At 27.3% G+C, this 21,899-nt stretch overlaps 1 protein-coding gene across 4 annotated transcripts in view; it reads right to left on the reverse strand.

Moving 5' to 3' along the window:
• Positions 1-436: 436 nt before the first annotated feature.
• Positions 437-21,899, reverse strand: part of LOC107447771 (uncharacterized) — a 32,404-nt gene continuing 10,941 nt past the window's right edge. The window contains exons 4-10 of one of the 4 annotated variants that reach the window (XM_087156101.1): positions 20,339-20,425; positions 17,310-17,510; positions 15,557-15,634; positions 9,856-9,991; positions 6,795-7,088; positions 5,153-5,232; positions 437-3,460 (exon numbers count right to left, since the gene is read on the reverse strand). In XM_087156101.1, coding sequence (XP_087012227.1) covers positions 3,284-3,460; positions 5,153-5,232; positions 6,795-7,088; positions 9,856-9,991; positions 15,557-15,634; positions 17,310-17,510; positions 20,339-20,425 — 1,053 coding nt within the window. In that variant the 3' untranslated portion in view covers positions 437-3,283. Of the gene's footprint in view, positions 3,461-5,152; positions 5,233-6,794; positions 7,089-9,855; positions 9,992-15,556; positions 15,635-17,309; positions 17,511-20,338; positions 20,427-21,899 lie in introns of all 4 variants that reach the window. The other 3 variants (XM_087156100.1, XM_087156103.1, XM_087156102.1) reach the window with 3 other exon arrangements.

A 21,899-nucleotide genomic window follows, 5' to 3' on the forward strand; every position in this document is an offset into this window, starting at 1 on the left:
TATATTCTTTGGCTGTACCCTAAGTCATTTTTTTGTTATAAAATATTTGACGTAAGAGAGAAAAATATTAATTTTTTGTGAGACCATGTTTGTTTTATCTTCAATGTAGCCAGTACACACAACTTTGTTGCAGTGGAATTAATTTTTAAAAAAATATCAATAGAACTTATTTATAACAAGAAAGTTGGAACCAAAACATTTCTCTTGTTTAAACAACTGTTGTACCAGTCATCCCTAAAATATTGATATAACTTTAAAAATGGCTGTTTTAAAATTGATTTGCAAAATTTTCGAAAAAATACTTATGTTTATTAGTTTGAGACACAACTAATAGTTGAAACTAACACAGAGAATGCTGTAATATTAATTATATCATCTAACTATAATGCAATTAAATTAAATTATGGAAAAAATGAAACTCAAAGAGAATTATTGAAAAAAAAATTACTTTATTGATCTGAAATTTAGACTAATTTGCATAATTTAAATATACTCATTATTCATAAACAAGCATTCAAACATTTGTTCATATAAATAAATATTTACAATCACTGGCAAGATGAATCACATTCACCCATTTCTTATAGTTTTGTATGAACAAAAATATCTATATTTTAAATGATATAATGAGTGTTGTGTTATAAATATGGGTATATATGGGTTAAATATACTAATAGGTGAATAACATTTTAAGCACAATAAAATAATGAAGATAAATTTTTAATAATAATAAATAAGTACTATTTTTAATATAACCGAAAGTAAAGTATACTTAAAGAATACTCAAATAAATTTTACATAACACCTAATGTATGTATACTAAAATACAAAAACAAACATTGCTTAAATAATCAAACAATTTGGCAAAGTATATGATTATAATTACATTTGCTATAGCATCAAAATATGAAAACAGTGTACCCTAAAATTACAGTAACTTTAATACAGAAATAAAGCAAGTAAAAGAAATATCAGAAAATATATTAAGTACTTCTTACGGTATATGCTAGTTCAAAATGTTCGATTAAAACTGTTTCTAGAAAACTTCATTTAAAAAACGTAAAAAAAATATATTGAGATTCAATTATATTTTAAATGCGACAAACACAGCGAACTTTTAACTGTATAAGATCGATTTGAAATTAGAATACATTAGTAAAAAATATTAAAAACAGAACTTTCAAAATCTTTGCTATTGATAAAAATAATTTATGTCTTAACTCAATATCTAAAATAAATTTTCTTTTCTTTTTGTGGATTTTGTAGTTCAGCTTTCTTCCAAAAAATATTTTAATTTTAAACTCACAACATTCAGAAAATTAATGCGATAAAGGAGAAGGGAATTACAAAAGTTCTCCCGTAAGTTTCACACAAATTCACAGATGTATTTTCTTATGCATAAAAAGTATACTCAGTAAAAGTCATCTAATTTTAAAAAATAAGTTAACAGTGAAAAATAAGACAGTCATCAAATATAATTTATAAATTAAATTTATAATTATGAGATGAATATAAAACTATTTGAAATCTAATAACGTAATTGCTAATTGAATGAAAAAGTTACCATTTTTAATACAATTGGCAGAGTTAAACAATTACATATAGCACAAGGATGAATGGTACGAGAGTTTTATTGAGTGAAAAAAAAGTTTGTAATTACTAACTTTAGCGCCAAGAAAAGTAAAGACCACCATGAAATATTTCCCAGTTCTAATTTTTCTACCATAAATTTTAGGATCACATAGAAAAGGTTAAGCTGCATGATATAATAATTACTCTATTATATTAATATAAAGTCATTATTACTCTATTGCATACATACAAAAAATTCATAACCTTACAAAAACCTATTTCAATGCTCGTAAATTAAAATATATTTAAAAAGAGGCAAACTAAAAAATAGGTTAACAATACACCATCTTCTATTATTTAATTATTATAAAATTAAAATCACAATTATGAGATCCATATTAATCAATTTTGAATCTAATATGATAAATTATTAAATTTTAATAATTGAATGAAAAAGTTACAATTTTTTAATATAATAGTTTTAATATGATAGCATAATAGTTTTATTGAAAGAAATTTTTTTTAAATATTATCTTTTACAGAGCTAGAATGAAAGAACATGAAAGATTTTTGCAGTTAATAATATTCATCTGTACATCTCATGACCATTGATGTTGTTTAACTGCATAATAGAACGGATCCAATACTCTATTATATAACAAAAAATTATTTTTTTGAATTTTTATTGTTTTGTTTGAACATCCTGTTTAAATTAGGACTTTAATAGGTATGTCCTTGATTTTACTTATTTTGTCACACAAGCCTTAAATTACACAAATTTGTTTCAATATAGAATAATATATTTTATACGGTAAAGAAGTTTCAGTTTGAACTACTTTTCTAATGAAAATATCAAATGACAAGTTTTTAAACCAACTAAATAGAATAAATGATATCCATTTGAAAAAAATAATATAAAATTATATAAAATACACTTATTAAATATTTTTTTCTTTACAATGTGGAGGTAAAAATGCCATGGAATGTAGTTCAATAAAGTATATAGAAAAAAAAGTTTTTATTTTTCTGCTTAGGTAATTTTAGATGAAATGCTTAAAAGATAATGCAACCATAAAGTTAAAAAGAGATATTTAAAGCAATTTAGGCATTTTACATTTCCTTAGGTTTAAAATATTAATTTAGATTTTTATAGACAGAAATATATACATATTTTTTATGTAATTGTTTTATATGTTTTATTTCAAAGTAAGCAAGTCTATTGATTTAAAGCATAATAAATTGTACTACACACAGAAGAAGAATGTCTCAAACACACGGAACATGAATATAAATAATTTTTAAACAAGCATATATATTTAGAAATTAGTTCTTTGAAGTGGTTTAATCAAAATTTCCAAGAATTTAATGAATTTACTACAGAAAAGTTACAAGGTTACAGATATGATAATTATAAAAAAGTATTTAGAGCCATAAAGCTCATTACTTACATAATAATAGTTTTATTTACTTGCTCAAAAGAATAAAGACATGAGAGTACATGCAATGTTTAATTACTCTTTCACTTGAAGAATAAATAACAAGTTTTTCAAAAAAGAAAAATCCGATATTTGTACCATGGAAAAATCGAAAACATTCTAAAGTCAATTTTTATAAAGTAAAAAGTAGTAAAATTTGTAACTATACTATTTAAATATTATATGCCTTTATAATTGAAGTTTTTATACACTATGATAAATTTCAGTGACCTATATTATTGCCATAAATTATTTGAAATATTTTGATTTTGCACATTTGGTGTTGGCCAGATTACTCCAGCAGCAGGTTGACTTGGAGCAATCAGTAAACCTCCAGAATTAACTGCACTGGGATTGTTAGTCATATTCCATGCCTGTCCAGAAATCTGCAAATTTGCCATTTGCTGTGATATCTAGATAAAAGAATTATGAGCAAAATGTACTCATTAGAATGTAAGTGATTTTATAAGTCATTTAAATTAATTAGGGATGTTAGAAAATGCACATGTTTAAACAAATAATATATTAAGGGTTAGATATTTATTTATAAGTATTTGCTTAACTTTGCCACTTTCTGTTTATTTACATACTGTACTCAGTACTTTTTAATAGAGATCTTATGAGTTTGAAGAATGAACAGAATTATTAATAAATACATTATTTTTCAGATTTTTAATCACCTCATTATATAAGAAAACCCCTTTTTAAAATTCAAAATGAATAATTTTATGTGTATTAAGTTTTGATTTTAACTGTCAGAAATTTCTTCGAAATAAAAATATTTTAAACAATAAAAAGGGAAAAAATATTGGTTAGTAGGATATATTTATAGCAGCTATGAGTAGAATGGATTCTTGCTAGCATGAAAAAGGAAATGCGATGAATGATTGAGTACCAGTAATTTATCAATCAGCGGTATGGTCCTCACAAGATAAAAAAATTATATGAGGTAGAAAGAATTAAAGACTGAAGATAGGATTGGCAATGTACAAATCCAAATTATGACAAGCAATCATGAATATGAATGTGCATATTTGATTTTAAAAAATTATTTCTCAGTCAGTTTTGATCCAAAAGATGAATCCTCATAGAATGAAAACCATTTAAATTTCCTAATTCTGGCATACAAATAAACATTAAGAAGAAACAAATGTATATTATTTTCAATTAATAAAAAGTTTTTCTGTATCTTAATTTATGAAGAATCATTAAATAATAAGTATACTTTTCTTACTTATCTTAAAGAAGGCAATTTTTTAAAATCAAAATGTCCTCTCCCTAACAATCGGCAGACAATCAGTATAAAATATACCCCCATTTTTAAATATGATTTAAAAGTTGAAAAAGCCCAATATTTTTCTGGAAAATACACAAATATGAAAAGTCAATATCCTGCATTTCAAAATTTTAACCTTTTGAAGACTGCTGGTAAAACAGTAGTATCACAAGCTTTTTTTTTCTTTCTTGTTATAAAATTATTTCAAACACAAGAGACAAATCGTAATTTTTGTGAAACCATATTTGTTTTGTCTTTAACTAAGTCCAAGAGTTCCACCAACTTAACAAAAAAAAAAAAAAAAAAAAAATTGCATAAATTTTTGCATCAGGAAAATCTGATTTGTATCTGAAAGAAACTTAATTTGTATCAAGTAAATAACAAATTTAGTGACTAACAAACAATTTTTGCAGCATGTCAACACAAATATCAAGGTAAATAAAAAGTAGTTTTTTAAAATCTATATGTCATTAAAATTTATTAATTTAACTTTGCCCAGCATTTCAAAACAATGGAAGAGGGAATACAGCAATTATTATGAAAAAGTAGTAATTTATTTATTTTTAACAGAAAATATCTGTTACATTTTTAAGGGGAAAAAATTGAAAAATTAATTTAAAAAATAAATATTAATCGGAGGATTAAGCTCAGACCATTGACTATTTCTCAAGACTGATTCAAGATGTATGAAATAAAATGAATTACTCTATCATAAGTAAATATAATCAGCTAGAGGAAGGCTCTATAAAAGTTGTGCTATGTTTAGTATTGATTTGTAAACACAATAACAAGCTAAATAGAAAGAATTTACAAACAAACCATGACTTACAGCATTAAATCCAGGATTTGGAATAGCTTGATAACCACTCATTGCAACTTGAGCATATGCCTGAGGAGTAACATACATTCCTAAAATATAATAGCAATATTTATAGCACATAATAACTGCATTTCAAAACGAAATTATGAATATAATACAGTAGAAAAAATGTATAACATTAAAACTATTTTTTATGTCAGATGGTATAACATAATCTCTAACATTTACCTGTTTTTGAAAACAAGTAATTTGATGAGATATGATAAAACAAAGAAGTTTTCTTCATTGTTGCGAAAAAAAAATTTCCTTTTTATTTTTTAAAGATCATAAGTATGGCATAATTATAAGCTGAAGATTTAACAAGTTAAGCCAATAGGCAATCCTTTTAAGAGAGACAAAGACAGTTTTTTAAGTACCCAAAACCCCCAGTCTTAACGCCAACAAAATCAAATTACCAGTGAATGCGTACTTACTAACCGACGGTTAGGAGCACGGGAAGAAATCCAAAAATTGGAAAATTTTCAAAAAATAAAGTCAACATCGTGTTATTAACATTATATTTTAAATAATCTGACTTTAACTTATTCACAAAAGAAATAAATAAAAAAAGCTTTAGAATTTACTATAACACTGTAACCATATTTGGGGTAACTATTTTAACTGCATTTTGGGATTAAAAAATAAAGCAGCTGAAAGAAAAATAAAGTAAAAAATAGATTTTGATATTCCATTTGTCACAACAGTGAATTAATAAGTTATACACCTGTATTGAATAGAAAGTTAGCCGTTACATTGATAGTTCACTTCTCATTTTTAAATATAATTTTACTTCAGAAAATTATGTGAGTTCTGGTAAATTCTCTTAAACAGTTAAACTATTTTATCATCCTCATAAAAGTTCAACTGTATTAACTTTATTTATCCAATATACCTTACAAGAAATAAAACAAAGGAAAACTTCAACTAGTACTGATATCTTGTGATGAATAACAACTAATTATAACTCATTAAAAATTTCAATTATCTCTTTAGATGAAAATTAAATCCAGAACTTTTACTTTTTAGCAACAAGATAAACTTTACAGATATCATTATAGGGCCATACATGAAATAAATAAAAAGAAAGTAAAAATAAAAATGTCAAGGCTTACTTTTAACACTTTTTTTTAATTATAAAGGTTTTTGCTATCGTATGCTGGCAAGTTATAATTAATCTGATTTATGAATAATAAAACTTCAAAATGTAGATTTCCTTTTCACTTTCATTTTAAAATATGTCTGAACTTAAATATTACCACAAAAATATTTTAGAGGTACATCACTGGACAAAGATCTATCATATTAAGCAGGTTAGATTCACTATGTATTATGCTACAATTTTCTATCTGTCCAAGCTTAAAAAATATTCCTGGAAGATGGAAATTGACACAAATATATATTTTTATTTGCAAACATAACAATATTTTGAATGGCAAAATGTGAAAATTTCTCATTAATTAACCCTTCAGTAATAACTCACACTGCACAATTACAAAAATTTTTATGCAACAGTTATAAAATCTTGTTCACATCCAAAATCCTCATACAATTTCAAAAATTTTGTTAAATTATTTAACCCATCTAAATTGCTTAACCATTCAAAGTTGATTACCTGGAATAGCACCCGGTATACCATAAACAGGAGCAACATGCTGAGTTACGGGAACTTGAGTTGCATTTGTACCATACAAAGATAGTATAGATTCCTTAGTCATTTTATTAGACTGATTCCCATCAGATTTTTGATTAAAAAAGTCTGCTTCATCAGATGAAATATTGCTTTTGAAAGTTTCCTCTGTAGAGTTGACATGAGAAGAAACTGATGTGTCTGAAGCACTAGGAAGAGTTGCACTAAGAAATACATCAAATATATCATCACCCCCAATTTGGTTTGAATCACCACCTCCTACAAAGAAAGGAAAAGTTTAAGGATAGCGCTTTACATCTTAAAATATTAACCCTACTTTTGAATACAAAAAAACATTTTACTAGAAAATTTACTGTGAATTTTTGTCCTCAATAAGTAGTTTTTCTTTAGTACTTAAATTTTATTTCCTCTGCACATAGAAAATACATAAAAGACTCATTTTCGTGCACAAAAGTAACATTTATAAAATTTAAAGAGAAAGAAAAAAATTATGTAATAAATTTTTTCTCATCAACACATAAAAGAATATATATATTAAAAAAATTATATTTTCTCATATTGCATCATATTAAAAAAAAAAAAAAGGATTTTAAAAACCATGAAATCTACAGCTCAAAATATACTGAAAAAAGATAGACAATAAAACCTTAAGAATTTACGAGGAAATCACACAAATCGGATGAGGAAAGAAGGGATTAATTAAATAAAGAACTTAGTGGAAGAACCAGATAAGTGACATTTTAGTGAATTTGAGTAAACAAGCATTAAAGTTTATACACTCCCTTGTTTTTTTGCTCAATCTTTATGTTTTTATAAAAGGGGCAAACATATCACACTGATTACATAATTTTTCTGTTTAAAATCAGAATTAGCTACTATTAAAATATAAGTATAAAAAAATGGAAAAAGAAAACACATTTTTCTAGTGAAAGATCATTTAAATATTTGCCATTTCCGAATTACATTTTAAATTATCAGAATTTATTTGCGTAAAAAAAAATAGTTATTGCATGCGAATGAGAACTTGGGGGGAAAAAAAGACAATGCTGTAAAGGGCAAAACGAATGACTTGTTGACGAGATTTCATGTAAATAACAGAATTTAAATATTAAGTTAGCAGAACTCTGAATATATTTTGTCAGAATATAAATTAATTTGGGGAAGTCCACAAATTAATGGAAAAAAAAAACATGTCTGAAGAAAAAAAAAATCTGGAAATTTTTTTTAAAAGGAAAAATAAGATTCTCAGTATCATAAAAATAGTACAACCTAAAATAATTTTCACAACTGCTATTACATTCAGATACAAATCTCTAATTCAAATGCAAAATTATAGCTCTTGCATCTATGGAGTAAATAATAGTGTACTCTCTACTAGGGATGTAACAAATAATAGGCCAAAATATTAGCCGAATATCAATATTTGGCTGCCGAAAAGCAAAATTTTTTATTTTAAAAAATCATTAATAAATATTATTGATGATTTTTTTAAAAATATAAATACGTATAATAGTTTTATATAAAAACAAGTTTAGTCATTATTGAAAAATAATCAAAACTTAACTATGTTATTCGTGTAAGGTAAAGGAAAACAAAATTATAATAAAAATATTTACGATAATAAGAAATGCTTAAGGTAAATAAAGAACTGAGTAACCTCTATTAAAAAAACTAAAGGGGTGAAGTTGAAAAAAAAATGTCCACTTAATTCTTAAAACAAAGCTTCAATGCAAAAAAATTATCCATAACTTTTCTGCAAAAAAATTTTCCGTAAAATAATCTATAAAAATACAGTGCTATCATAAAAATGCTCATAAAAAAGATTATATACAAAAGTAAAACAGAAAAAAGAAAAAACTATCTTAAATTTTGAAAGAAAATCTTAAAGCTAATCATCTCAGTTTTCCAATTACGGTGTTGTTTTTTTTAAAAAAGGTGAAGAATTAAGCTTAATAGAACTCTTAATTGCAGTGCCATAATAAAAACAAATGTTTTTAAAAAAGGGAAAGCTAGATAGAAACCAAAGCAAAAATCATTCTTAATTTCTAAACAAAAAAAATTTTAAACATTGAAAATCTCAATTTAGCTTTTTCACATTGCCGTATGTTTAAAAAAAAAGTAAACATAAAAGAATAATGTTCACAGGGTTCATACTTAAAAAGAATAAATTTTTTCACTGACTTTTCCAGGTAAAATGCGTAAAATTCCAGCATTTACAACAAAAAAAATCAAAAAAATGTATATTTAATTAGAATGTAAATTGAAATAATAAATAGAATCGCAACTCATAGAAAGCATTAATAAATTATTTTTATTTAAAAAAAAAAAAATAATAATAATCCAGTGATTTTAACTTAACAACTCTGATTAAAAATAATAAATTGTCAAAACTATAAACATGACTAAAAGGGATAATAATTCAAGGGGAATTTACTAGGTGATATTAAAAAAAAAAAAATAATCTGGGTATAGTTGAAGTAAATTGCATTTAATCAACATAACATTTTAAAAAATGAAAACGCAATAAGCAACTGCATAAGCTGAAAAGGCTGCCACATGAGAAACATTTTTAGAAGTTTTTTTAATCGAATATACTCTATCTCACATTTAAGTTTTCAATAAATTTAAGTTGGAAAAAAATAATTAATTGTACGAGTAAAAAGAAATATGAGGTATATATTTATAATGTTAGACCATAATGTGCAACAAAAGTACAATTGGTATGGACAACAAAGAAAACGAATGGATGATCTATTATACCATTAACAACCATACACTGTTGAATTCAAACTTAATTGCCTGAAAATAAAATGGTCTATACTTATTTTACAACTTTTGACCAATGCCAATACATCAAACTCCATTTAATATATGATAATAAATAGAAAAAAAAGATAAAAAAGAAAAGTTACCTGAATTAAAATAGCATTAACAATTTATTCCATAATAACAATAATTATGGACTTAAGATAATTACAGATAAACATTAATTATGGATATAATTGTGGATAGCATTATTCAATACCTAAATTCAATAAATCAGTGGAATCAGGCACTTTATTAACACTTTTGGGTGTTTCTTGATGCACAGCCTTAGGAGATGGACTAACTGGTCCTGCACTATGTGGTCTTGGTACAGCTGCAGGCAGTTGAGCTAAAGACTACAGAAATCAAATTTTACGTTAGAAGAAATAAAAATTTTAATATTAAAAGCATTGAAACAAGTAATAGCAAACAACACACTGAAAAAGACAAATTAAATTATAGTAAAAGTTTAACACAGTGAAACCTCACATTACATATTGAACACCTCTCATTACTGACATACTTTTAATTCCCTGCTAATCTTCTATGAATAAACAATTATGTACCCTTTCTGTAAAGCAAACACTCCTGTAACCAGACAAGGAGACATTTATACCCCGCAAAAGAATTTTCTATGTCTTCAAATTCGACACCAATTTTTCTGAATTTGAAAAAAAAAAATTCCGCTTTAAAATCGAAGGACAAAAGAAATGGAATTTCCACCATTTTTAAACAGGGTTCCCACTCAATATCCTTACAAAAAACTACCCGACTATTCCAGGTATATCAGATCAATTTTAATGAAAATCCTTACCATATTTTATCTATACTATGCTTTTTTCAGAAATCAGAAAACCTTGATATGTCTATCAGAAAATCTTGATAATTGTTTATTTTTAATATTAAATATTAGATTTTGAGAGCAAAAACATATAATAGAATGAGAATGGAGGCAAGGAAAAGTTTCACTAAAAGGTGTACTTTTATAAAATAATTGTAATAGATGTTGAAATTATTTAAATCGAATCTCAATAACTGATTACTGTTATTGACATTCTAAGACTGGTAATTTTACAGGTATGATATAGGAATTTTCAGGTTTCTTTGTAAAAAATTGCAAAAATAAACTTCCCAAACGATTCCAAATTTTCCCTGTTCTCCTTCACCCACGAGATGTTAAAGCATGCAAATTTTTTGCCTTATCCAGAACAAAAAATATTGTTAAGCTATTTCACGAATTAGGAATCAATCATTCTCTTGTCATCTTCCTTTGTCATGTCATATAATTTGGACATTGGAATTTTTTAATCTTTTTATCTGGACCATACTCCTTGTGAGACCCCACAAGCTGAAATGACACCTTAAATGCTCTCAATCCCTCTTCCCCACTGAAAATTTTTCTATTTCTAATAAATTTTAGATTGTATATAACCCAGCAGGTTTAAAAAAAAATAGAAAGCTAATCATTGAGGTGTTGTTCTGTTCATATAAATGAAGCATTTATTCACACTTTTGATGTGAATATAACAACTCCATAGGGCCTTGTGCTTTACAGGTGTGCATTGCTGCTTTCTTTTTTCCTGTGCATAGCAGGAGGTTTACCTTCAAGGAGATATTGCATTTCCTATCAGGCAATGGGGAGACATAAGGGCATAGTAAACCTAATAGTTGAATAGACTGAGAAAGTGAGGCAAGACTAAAAGTGCATATTTGGTGTCATATGATTAATTTGAATGTTGGTGTAAACAGGAAAAATATATTTATTTCTCTATAGCTACATCACAAATTATGTAAAAATATTTATTGTAGAATATTTAGTTATTTCTATATCAATGCAATTATTCAAAAATAATTGATGGTGTTAAACTTTGTTATTAGTGTACCCTTCCTAGAAATGGGCAAATCTTGAAAGCGGACAATTTTTACGGTTACAAGAGTGTCCGTTTAACAGAGGTTTCACTACAATTCAGAATGCATGGAAATTGATGAATTCTGGATTGCTGAATCCAAAACCGTGATTTTTCATTTGAATTTATTTTCAGGAATAAGTGCTGCTTGTAAAAAATAATAAATACTGAAAAACTATGTAACAGTTAATAATAATCCCCTTTAAAAGATTATCAAAAATATTGTAATTGCAAATTGTCAAAAAATTATAAAAATTATGTAAAAAACATTTTTTGAAATATTTGTCAAATTCAAATAAACTAGTGAATAAATAATTGAACAAATTAATCTTATATTCAAAATTTGTATGAAAAATATTTTCATTTAATAAAACGTTTATAGAAAATTTAAAATGCTCTGTCAAACTTTTTAAAGAATTAATCTTTAGTCATGCTTAAAAACAATTTTTTTTGATAACTGATTGTAACAATAATCTTCTTCAACATGTAAAGTTGACGATCAACGCCAATTGAGCCGATCAACTAGTCAAAATTCTTATGTTTCTTTATATTTGAAGTTTTTATATACAAATGCTGAAGTCAATCTGCAGTCTGCCACTATGGAGGGGGGGGGGTTATTGAATGTTGTGTCCTAACCATAAGTTTTTTTTTAGATCATGGTTTGTAATTTGCATACATTTTAAAATCAGAAGTAATCATAATTGTTTATGTTTTGTTAAGGTGTGTAGGCATCCTGATTATGTAAATTATGTGAGAGTTTAACCTCTTCATTACCTAGGTCCACAATTAGACCTTCGCTTCTTAAAACACGCTATAAGAAAAGTTATATATGCTATAGTTTTTATATATATAGTTATAGTTTGAAAGTTTTCACGCTATAGTTTACCTTCACTGAAACATTTAAGCTTTTTGGGAATTCTGTAATAGATGCAGAACATATAAGTTATTTGGGTAGAAATTTACATTAACAGAAATGATTTTCAAGAAGAAAAAAAGGTCAATCGTGCTTGAAAATGTAACTAATTTTAATTATTATATAATTTAGTTATTCAGAAAATAATGTTTTTCTTTTGACTTAGTAGTTCTGTGATCTGTATGAAGCTTTTAAATTTGTATTAATTTAAAAAAAAAAAAAGTCAAGAACATGAAGGTCTATATGTATCTCACAGTATTATAAGTATTTAGTTATATGTATTCTGTGTATTGTAATTAATTGTTTGATAATAAGGTGCATACATACATTTAAAAACTTTAAATTTTTGTGTTTTTTTCTCTATAATTTTGAAGTTATTCATATTGCATTGTTTGCACAATTAAAATAGTTTTGAAACTGAGATTTCATGCAGTAATGCATTGGTATTGCATCTCATTTTAAAAAATTTTATTTTTAAATTTTTTTTCTAAATAATTAAACCTATTCACCATTGTATTTAAATAGAGCATAATATAATATTATGTATGTTTGTTAGGTGCAATTTAACATTCGAAATATTTATATTATTTTACTTAGTTAAAACCAGAGGTCCACGTATGAAGACCTAAAATCATTAGTCCCCTGCCAGTATAATTAATATTTCGTTTTTTTTTAAATATGACTTATTATGGTAGAATAGAAATTCGGAACGTAAATTATTTTTTTGCAATATTCCTTTATACTTCAGTAGTGAAGAGGTAAAATAGAGTTGTCACTCTTGCTCTGATTATTTATTACTAGTGCTCACTACTCCTTCCTAGCTGTTTTCCTGTTAATTTGTGTTTTCACTGTGTATTCATTATCATTCTGAGTTTATCAGTTAGTTTTGATGTTCTTATGTTCTTAATTCACTATCTCCTATACACCATTAAAAATGTTAAGTCAAGTTAAGTGTTTAAATTGACTTTGCTTAAGTTAATATAGCGAATCCTCTCTTATAGTGTGTTCCTGGCTATACTGCATTCTCATGCTCATGGATATGATAAAGTATGTATCAAGCCCAAAAGCCAGTCAAGTTGAAATGTCGCAAACATGAAAAGATTAAAAATTAAGGTATTTTCAGTATATTTCATAAGAAGATTTATTATCATGCAAAATTAATACTTTTTATCAAAACATATTTTTTTAATATTGCAAGTTCATTACAGGGATGTGATTGACAAAAACACAAAAAAGAGGAAGTTTATAACTGTAGCATTAAACGTGCAAAAGAAAAAATTATATGAATTCAATAGCCAATCTGATAATGATTACATTATTATCTATTCAAATAAATATAAATAAATGGTAATTATGCTCTTAAATAAAATCTTGATTAAAATAATTTTTTTAAAATAATTTTGTTAACTTTGAGTAATTATGCATAAGCACGATTTTATGTATCACGTCATTTTAAAAAACGTTTCTTTAATGGTCAAAGGACCTTTATGGACTTTCTCATCAGTTCTTTGTTTTTTCCATGGTCTTTTATTAACATGACTGATCTGTAGACTGCGTTTTGCAGACTTTTGATCATCAGTGTTTATAGGACAAGAAAGTTCATTTCTCACACAATTTTTAGAGGCCTTAGATTAAGAATCGCGATGTTGGATTTCAAAATCGCGTGAATAAGAATCGCGATGCTTGATTTTAAAATCGCGTGAAAAAGAATCGCGATGCCGGATTTTAAAATCGCGATGTTGGATTTTAAGATTGTGTGAATAAGAATCGCGATGTTCGATTTTAAAATAGGGTGAATAAGAACCACAATGTTTGATTTTAAAATCGCATGAATAAGAATCGCGATGTTCAATTTTAAAATAGCGTGAAGAAGAATCACGATATTGAATTTTAAAATCACGTGAATAAGAATCACGATATTGGATTTTAAAAGCACGAAAATAAAAATCGGGGTATTGAATTTTTAAATCGCGTAAATAAGAATCACGATGCATAATTTTTAGAGTCCGTGAATACTCATCGCAACGAGTAACGTTTAAACCGCGTATAAATACGAAATTCGATGTTTGATATTACAACCGCGTGATAACGAATCGCAATATTGAAATTTAAAAATATATATGAATACGAATCACGACATTGGATTTTAAACTAGCGGGAATATGAATCGCGATATTGGGTTTTAAAAACGTTTAAATACAAATCGCGATATTGGGTTTTAAAACCGTTTAAATACAAATCGCAATATTGGGTTTTAAAAACGCTTAAATACAAATCGCGATATTGAATTTTTAAATTGCGTGAATGGGAATTGCGAGTAATGATTTTTAAATCGTGTAAAAACGAATCTCAACAAGTAACTTTTAAATCAGTTAAATACGAACATCGATGATTTACATAAAAATCATCTAAATAAGAATCGCAATTTTAGCAGAATCTGGCCCAGTTCCTAATATTTAAAATTCTGTAAATCAGCCAATCAAAAGAAATCAAATATCAGCGGCCGAAACGAAACTGCTTAGGACTTTTTTTCTTTTTTCCGATCTATAGCGGAAGTCGCGGTTGTCAAAGCAACAAGTCGCAAGTCCGACTATATCGTTCATTCGACTCCCCAAAAGTTTTTGGAACATGGTCGGAGATTTTAAAAAGTCTTTCATCCCTGAAAAAATAAGAGAGTAGTGGAGTAGGAGACGGCATTGTTTTACCAAGGTCAACCACTTTTACCCCAGCCAGCAGATTGACAAGTGAAGAAAGGTTTATTGGGGGCTTCAATACTTTCGCTCAGCGGAAGAAAAAAAATTTCAACAAAATATCATTTACTGCATAAAAATTTTTTCAGCGCGGAAATTTATGAAAAAAGAGCGGAAGATATGGAAAAATCTGAAAAAAGCGGAAATCAGCGGATCCGCGGAAGAATCACATCCCTGTCATTAGGTCGAAAGGCAAAAAACTGAACATAAAATGATATAATAAATTAGGATTTTAAATATAAAAAAGTTGCTATAAAACTGATAACGCAGTTATCAGAAATAATAATGTAATCATTTAGCAATAATGTAACCATTTTTATATATCAAGTGTATAGGAGCTGATCTACTTACAGGTATTTCAATAGTTGCAGCATTTTTATTCTTTTTCTTTTTCTCTTTTTCTTTGCGTTTTTCCTCTTCAATGTCAAACTATAAAAATAAAATATTCATCTTTTGAGGATTACAAAAACATAATTACTAAAAATAGAATGATTATATTGCAAAATAGTTGCTTTATACAACTGAAAAACTTAATTTACCTTTGAGATGAATAATAATTCAATTTAAAGTTTGCAAAAATAAGTTTACAGTTCAAGACCAACTTTCAATATAAATTGAAATATAATTCATAAACTCAATCAGGGCTCTCACTCAAATTTTTTAAAGATAAAAAAACCTCAAGGACTTTTTAATGAATTTCAAGAACCAAAAATTAAGATCTTTAAGGACTTACTTAGTAATATAATTTGTATACCAATGACATATCAATCGGATTTTATAACTACGTTAAAGTTAAATTCAGACTCTTGGACGTGATCTCAGGGGTTCCCCACACTTTCAGAAATTCCTATGAGTTTTTGTATCAGGAAAATCTACGGTTTGAATTTAAAAAAAAAAAAATCGACTTATATGAGGTAAAAACCTTTTCTGGATTGAGATTTACATAACAAAATTAATTTTAACAAGATAAAACTAACAGAAGCACAATAATAATTCTTTTATTTCTCTTTTTTCCTGGCAAAAAACTCTAGTCACGAAAATTGTCAAGAAAATTAATTTTTCTTGTCACTTCTCTGAAGTTAAAATTTCCTTTTTCTGTTTAATTTTGAAAGTAAAAAACAAGCTATTAATTGATCAAACAACAATAATAGAAATTGTATACAAGTTTCACAACTAAATTGTAAAATTATTTATCCAAGAGAAATTTTATTCATTAAATCTATGTTTATTAATTTAATTGAATACAGTGAAGATAATATTAAAAAAATAATTACAAGCATATTACAGATATTGGTTTGCCATAGACTTGAAAATTTAAATTTTCAGTTAGTAGCCAGTATTCTTATAACTTAGTAGCCACTTCTTCCTCAAACCAAATGAGTCTAAGATTGACATCGATAGTTCCTGCTAATTTAATAGCCACTTTTTGTAAACTTTTTTTTGCTTGGATTAAATTACATATACTTATTTTTAAAAAATTCATATTAATTATAATGTGCAGCTATAAAAAGTTGATTCAACAATAAAAATAACATAAATATGTGACAAATTTTATTTTCACATATTGACTTCAAAGAACTTTCTCGGAAATATGTTAATTGTTAACCGCTTCCTTTACCAAATAAAAAATAAATAAATCTGCATTTATATATTTTTTAATAAATACAAGGAACTAAAACAAAACACAAGTTTTAAGTTGAAATTAAGTTGAATTTCTTTATGCGTAAAAATCATTTAATTTACCATCAGTTTACTATCCTAAGCAAATGAAAAAAGTTAAATATTAATCTCTGTATACAGTCTTTTTAAAACAAGGAACAATACAAAGTGATAATTTTCCAAACACCAGTGAAATGATATTTAATCTTTTGTACTAATTTTTTCAATGTAAATCCAGCAATCATCGTATATACAATCGCACAAAACTTGTGTGCAGTGACGCAGTCCAACAGCAAAACTCCTAAACAAAACTTAGAAAACTTCTATTCACAGCACATTTTTTTTGCTTCCGGCCGAGTAAAAATGTGATAAAACAAAACATACTGACAAATTCTGCTACACCATAGCTTTCTCTGGATAATAAATACTTGCAATATATACATACCCGAGTTAACTCTGAATAATCAGGGAAGTAGTTAAATAACTCTCCATCACAAATTGATGGATTCTGAAGGAACAAAATTTTGAACGGAGACATTGGACATCTTATTGAATACTGTGCTTTCCAGAGTCTCTTCCTACATTGATGTACTGTTGTCAACCTATTAGCCTGGGAAAAACTGAGAAGTTCAAGGCCTAACGAGGCCTGACAAGCCATTCAAGAGGTGGAGACAAAACTTTAAACTTAAGTAATAAATAAAGGAGATAAAAAGGTGAAAAAATTACAATTGCTTATAAAATAAGAATGGAAATTTAAGAAAATCTTGATACATCTGCACTAGTAATAGTTTTTTTTTTTTATCTCACAGATATTTCAATTACATTCGAACATAAGTATCAAAAATTAATATTCTTACAAAAATTGTGTAATCAGTTCAAAAATATACATTATGGATAATTAAATGATTATCCATATAAGATTGTATAATAATTAGACAGTATAATTACTTTCAGAACCATGCAGTTATCTAAAACTTTTTAAGCATTAAAAATATTTTGATTAAATAAAAAAACACCTATCTGTATTTTAGGTTCAGCCATAAGTAGATTCTTTTCAATATGTAGTGTAGAATAGTCCTTTTAGAATTTTCCATTGTTTTTGGAATAACACACTATAGCTTACTTTTGATGATTACAATCTATTTTATATGCATGTAAAGTTTGAGTTTGGTTATAGTGAATAATTAAATGACTATCCATATTAGATTGTCGTTTGAAGATTTAAATAAGTGAGAATTGCACAAAAAATAAACTGTTCCCAAAAGGGAAAATTACTACTAGCTCCCTCATGAGAATTTCCCCATATCTCTAAAATTCTGTATTTATTTAGAGAACCTGATATAAAAGAATGCTTTTCTGCGACAAAAACAAAAAGTTATAAGTTAAAATATAAGAAAAATAACGGTTGATTAAATTTAAAGTCTAATAACACTAGAACTAGAACTGCTTTGAACACAAATATTATGAACTGGTAATGAAAAAAAATTAAGTCTGGCCATTAAACCCATGTTTACCTAGAGAAGGTAAACCCTCTGAGAAGTAGAGAAATAAATAAACAGAGTTGAAAATTTTAAATTCATATAAAAGCATAAATGGTGTTAAAAAGACACATTTGTATGTTTTAGTATTTTAAAATATTCAGCTACAGAGTCCAGATACATTATCTTGACCACCACCTACTTTCGACGTCAATGTGAAATAACCAAGAGTAGGAGGCAGGCAGTAGCACATTGTATATAAAGAATGTGTCAAGGGAATTATTGCTGTTGTCGGTGTAATGCGGAAACTAAATGATTTATCCAAAACTGCTAATTTGTTAACTAATTGTACTGAGCATGGCGAATGGCAAATGTGAAATTAGCGATGTGGCAAATGAGGTACACCACTGGCCATAGATGACAGAGCACTTTCCTTGCCACATACTAAGACTTTTATATAATCTTTATACTTACATGCACATTAATCTTAAATCTATAGAGATTAAAGTAAAAATTCCAATCATTAAATTACATTTGTAATTTCAACAAACATTTATTTAAAATTAAACATTCATTAAAGTTTTCAACAAATCTCCAAGATTTAAATTTTACTCGATAGTATAAAAAAAATTAAATTTAAACCTGCCTATTTACTTTATCAAACACGAAACAATCAAACATTTACATTCAAAAACTATCTAATGAAATTTCAACCATACAAGTAGGGATGTAACAAATAGTGATTTGGCTGAATACCAACCAACCGGTAATCAAGAACCAAATAATGCATGCGGAATTCGTAATCATAAGGATTCAAGCATTAGCTGATGGTACCAGAGCATGGTTATTGCTGAGAGAAAACAGTTCAGAGAATAAAACATATTTATTTAAAACAATAAAAACTTGAACTGCAGATTACAAAAGCTATACAATAAATTTAAACAAGCATTATAAATTGGATATTTAGACGTACTCACAGCAAAGACAGAGAAACATGACTAGAGGGTTGTGTAAACTAAACAGCGAGAGCTAGTGCAATACAGACAAATTAGTTTATATACAATTATAACAGGTGTAGAAAACTCAAACAATGCCATCTGCAAAAAAATATTAGATGCATGAAAAGTAGATGTAAATATGAGTTTATTTGTACCATGCCTGCTTCCATAGGGGGAATTCAAGAATTCCATGGCAGCTAAGGGAACATCATAGACTGTACATCATAGATTGTACATCATAGATTGATCTCATAAATATACATTATGAGGCAACGTCATCTTTCCATCGTCCTCAATATAAATTAATAAACCTGCGAGCGTTAAACCGGTCAAAAAAGCTTAGAACTATATTCTATTTCCATCAGTAATAATATTGTTATTTAAAAATTCACAGCAATATCTGCCAAAAAAATTATTGAAAGTCTGCATAGCTTAACAATGGAATTGGGGCAAATAAAGGGCACCAAGAAATGTGCACAAAAAGAGCACCAAGAAATGAGCTAAAAAACATGGTTTCTCAAATTAACAGGAATTTTCATGTCAGAAAATTACATTAAATGTAAGGGGATTTTTATGAATTTATTTTATCTCAGTAATTTTTTGAACAGGGAAAAATCTTGTAATGCACACTTTGTATCATTAAAAAAAAAATCAGACCAAAAATTTAGCCAGGGCTGCCTGAATTTCCCTTAAACCTAGTTTGCACAATCGGACATATTCTGCACAGTACTGAAGCAGGCATGGCTCAACATCCTAGAGAACACTTTCAAGAACTTAATTGACTACCTTTCTGCATGTCTCACAACAGTTCGCTCTGTAAAAGATGGTTATTCTGGCTTTTAACAGGTGGTCACCTTAATGTGAAAGGACTGTATATTGACAATTTCAAATATAAAAGTAGTAACAAATTCAATAACTTTTTGTATCCCTTCAAAAATATTTAATACAAAGTACCTCTTTCTGGTACAGCAAATAAATGACAAAATAATCCTACTTACAGCAGGTTTTGGTGGAGGAGGTGGAACCCATTCTTTAGCAATATATTTTCTCTGTTCATATTTAGCTCTAATGAAAGCTTCCAAAGCCTTACAATGAAGTTAAAGAAAAAAAAAATGGAAAAGTTTAATAAACAGACAAACTGTTAATATAATAAATCTTTTAATAAAGTTTGAGTTAAACTGTTGTATTATTTTTATACTTTTCCTATAATCATCAATCTTTTAATAACCATTTAAGCCACAAAAAAAAAAAAAAAAAAAAAAAAACCTTAACTTATATAGTTGAAATTTGGCAAATATTAGGAGTATTAAGAGCAACAAGACATTTGACTATTCCAGATTTAGTAAAATACTCGGAAGGAAGAGAAAAATAAAGTGAATTTTTATATAATAAATAATCTCTCATATGGAAATTTTTCCTTGCTCCTGATTTTTATGCAGAATTAAACAAAAAAAAAATTTCTGGCAAAACTCTGCAAAATGTGTATACGTTGTCATCCCCTTTTCTTTAAAATGACAGAGAATGGAAAAATATGTAACTTTATCAATGGCAGGTAAAGAAGCATAATAGAAAATTGCAAGGGCATTTAGCATTGCTTAAAGAAACATAACAGGACAACCATTGGTGATTAATCATATTTTCAACACTGGTAAACTTTACACTCAATACTTGACAAATTTCAGTCAAGCATTATTTTAGATCTGCAGACCATTTAAAGACATTACAGACATCATTCAAATATTTTTCTATATGTCCTTCAAATGGCTTGCAAAACTGTTTAGTAGCATTGTGGATGTGATGGCAAGAAAAACCGTCTACCTCAGGTAAAAGAGGTGCCTTTTCCTGGATTCTTTTTTAGTGGCCATACTTAAGCCCCCTCATTACATTACAGGAATCCAACAAAACTGACATTAAATTTTGCTATGGAATATTATATTCCTTAAAAAAATTTAAAACTGCACTGAAAACAGCTTCAGAAGTAACCCTGAATATATTAATGCTAGTTGAATGTTCAACTACTTTATGGTGACAGGTGAGAAATAACTACTAAAATAAACTCAGTGGTGCAACAGCCCATGGCGGGCCAAGGCCTATTGTGCCTATCTCAGTTTTCTTGAACTTTGGGCTCTGGGGTGCAAGAGTAGATGTTCCGGTTAGGTGGTCAGCCCAAAGCGGAACCCCCAGTGTTTAGCTACCAAGCATGCTTGGCACTCATTTTATCAACCCACTAAAGAGATGAAAAGCTGAGTCAACTTGCTCGAATTAAGGACATGTGGTATGACAGCACGAAGTGCTGCAATTAAGCCACCTGGCACCGAGAAATAACTAAGATGGATATAACTCGATTATAATTACTACTTGTAACTTCATCTATATTCATGGGTGCAAGTTGGAAAAAAGGCCAAGACTGAAAATTTTTTGACTGAAATACCTAACAAACACAATACCCCCTCGACGTATGCAAACTATCTAAGAAAGCTTTACCATAATACATCAAGTTTAAATACTGTACAAAAAATATTTATTCATCTGTCTTTTGATAAAATAACAACAGGACAT

This window comes from Parasteatoda tepidariorum, chromosome 12 (assembly GCF_982258835.1).
Source record: "Parasteatoda tepidariorum strain Cologne lab strain chromosome 12, Ptep-v5.0, whole genome shotgun sequence".
NCBI lineage: Eukaryota > Metazoa > Arthropoda > Arachnida > Araneae > Theridiidae > Parasteatoda > Parasteatoda tepidariorum.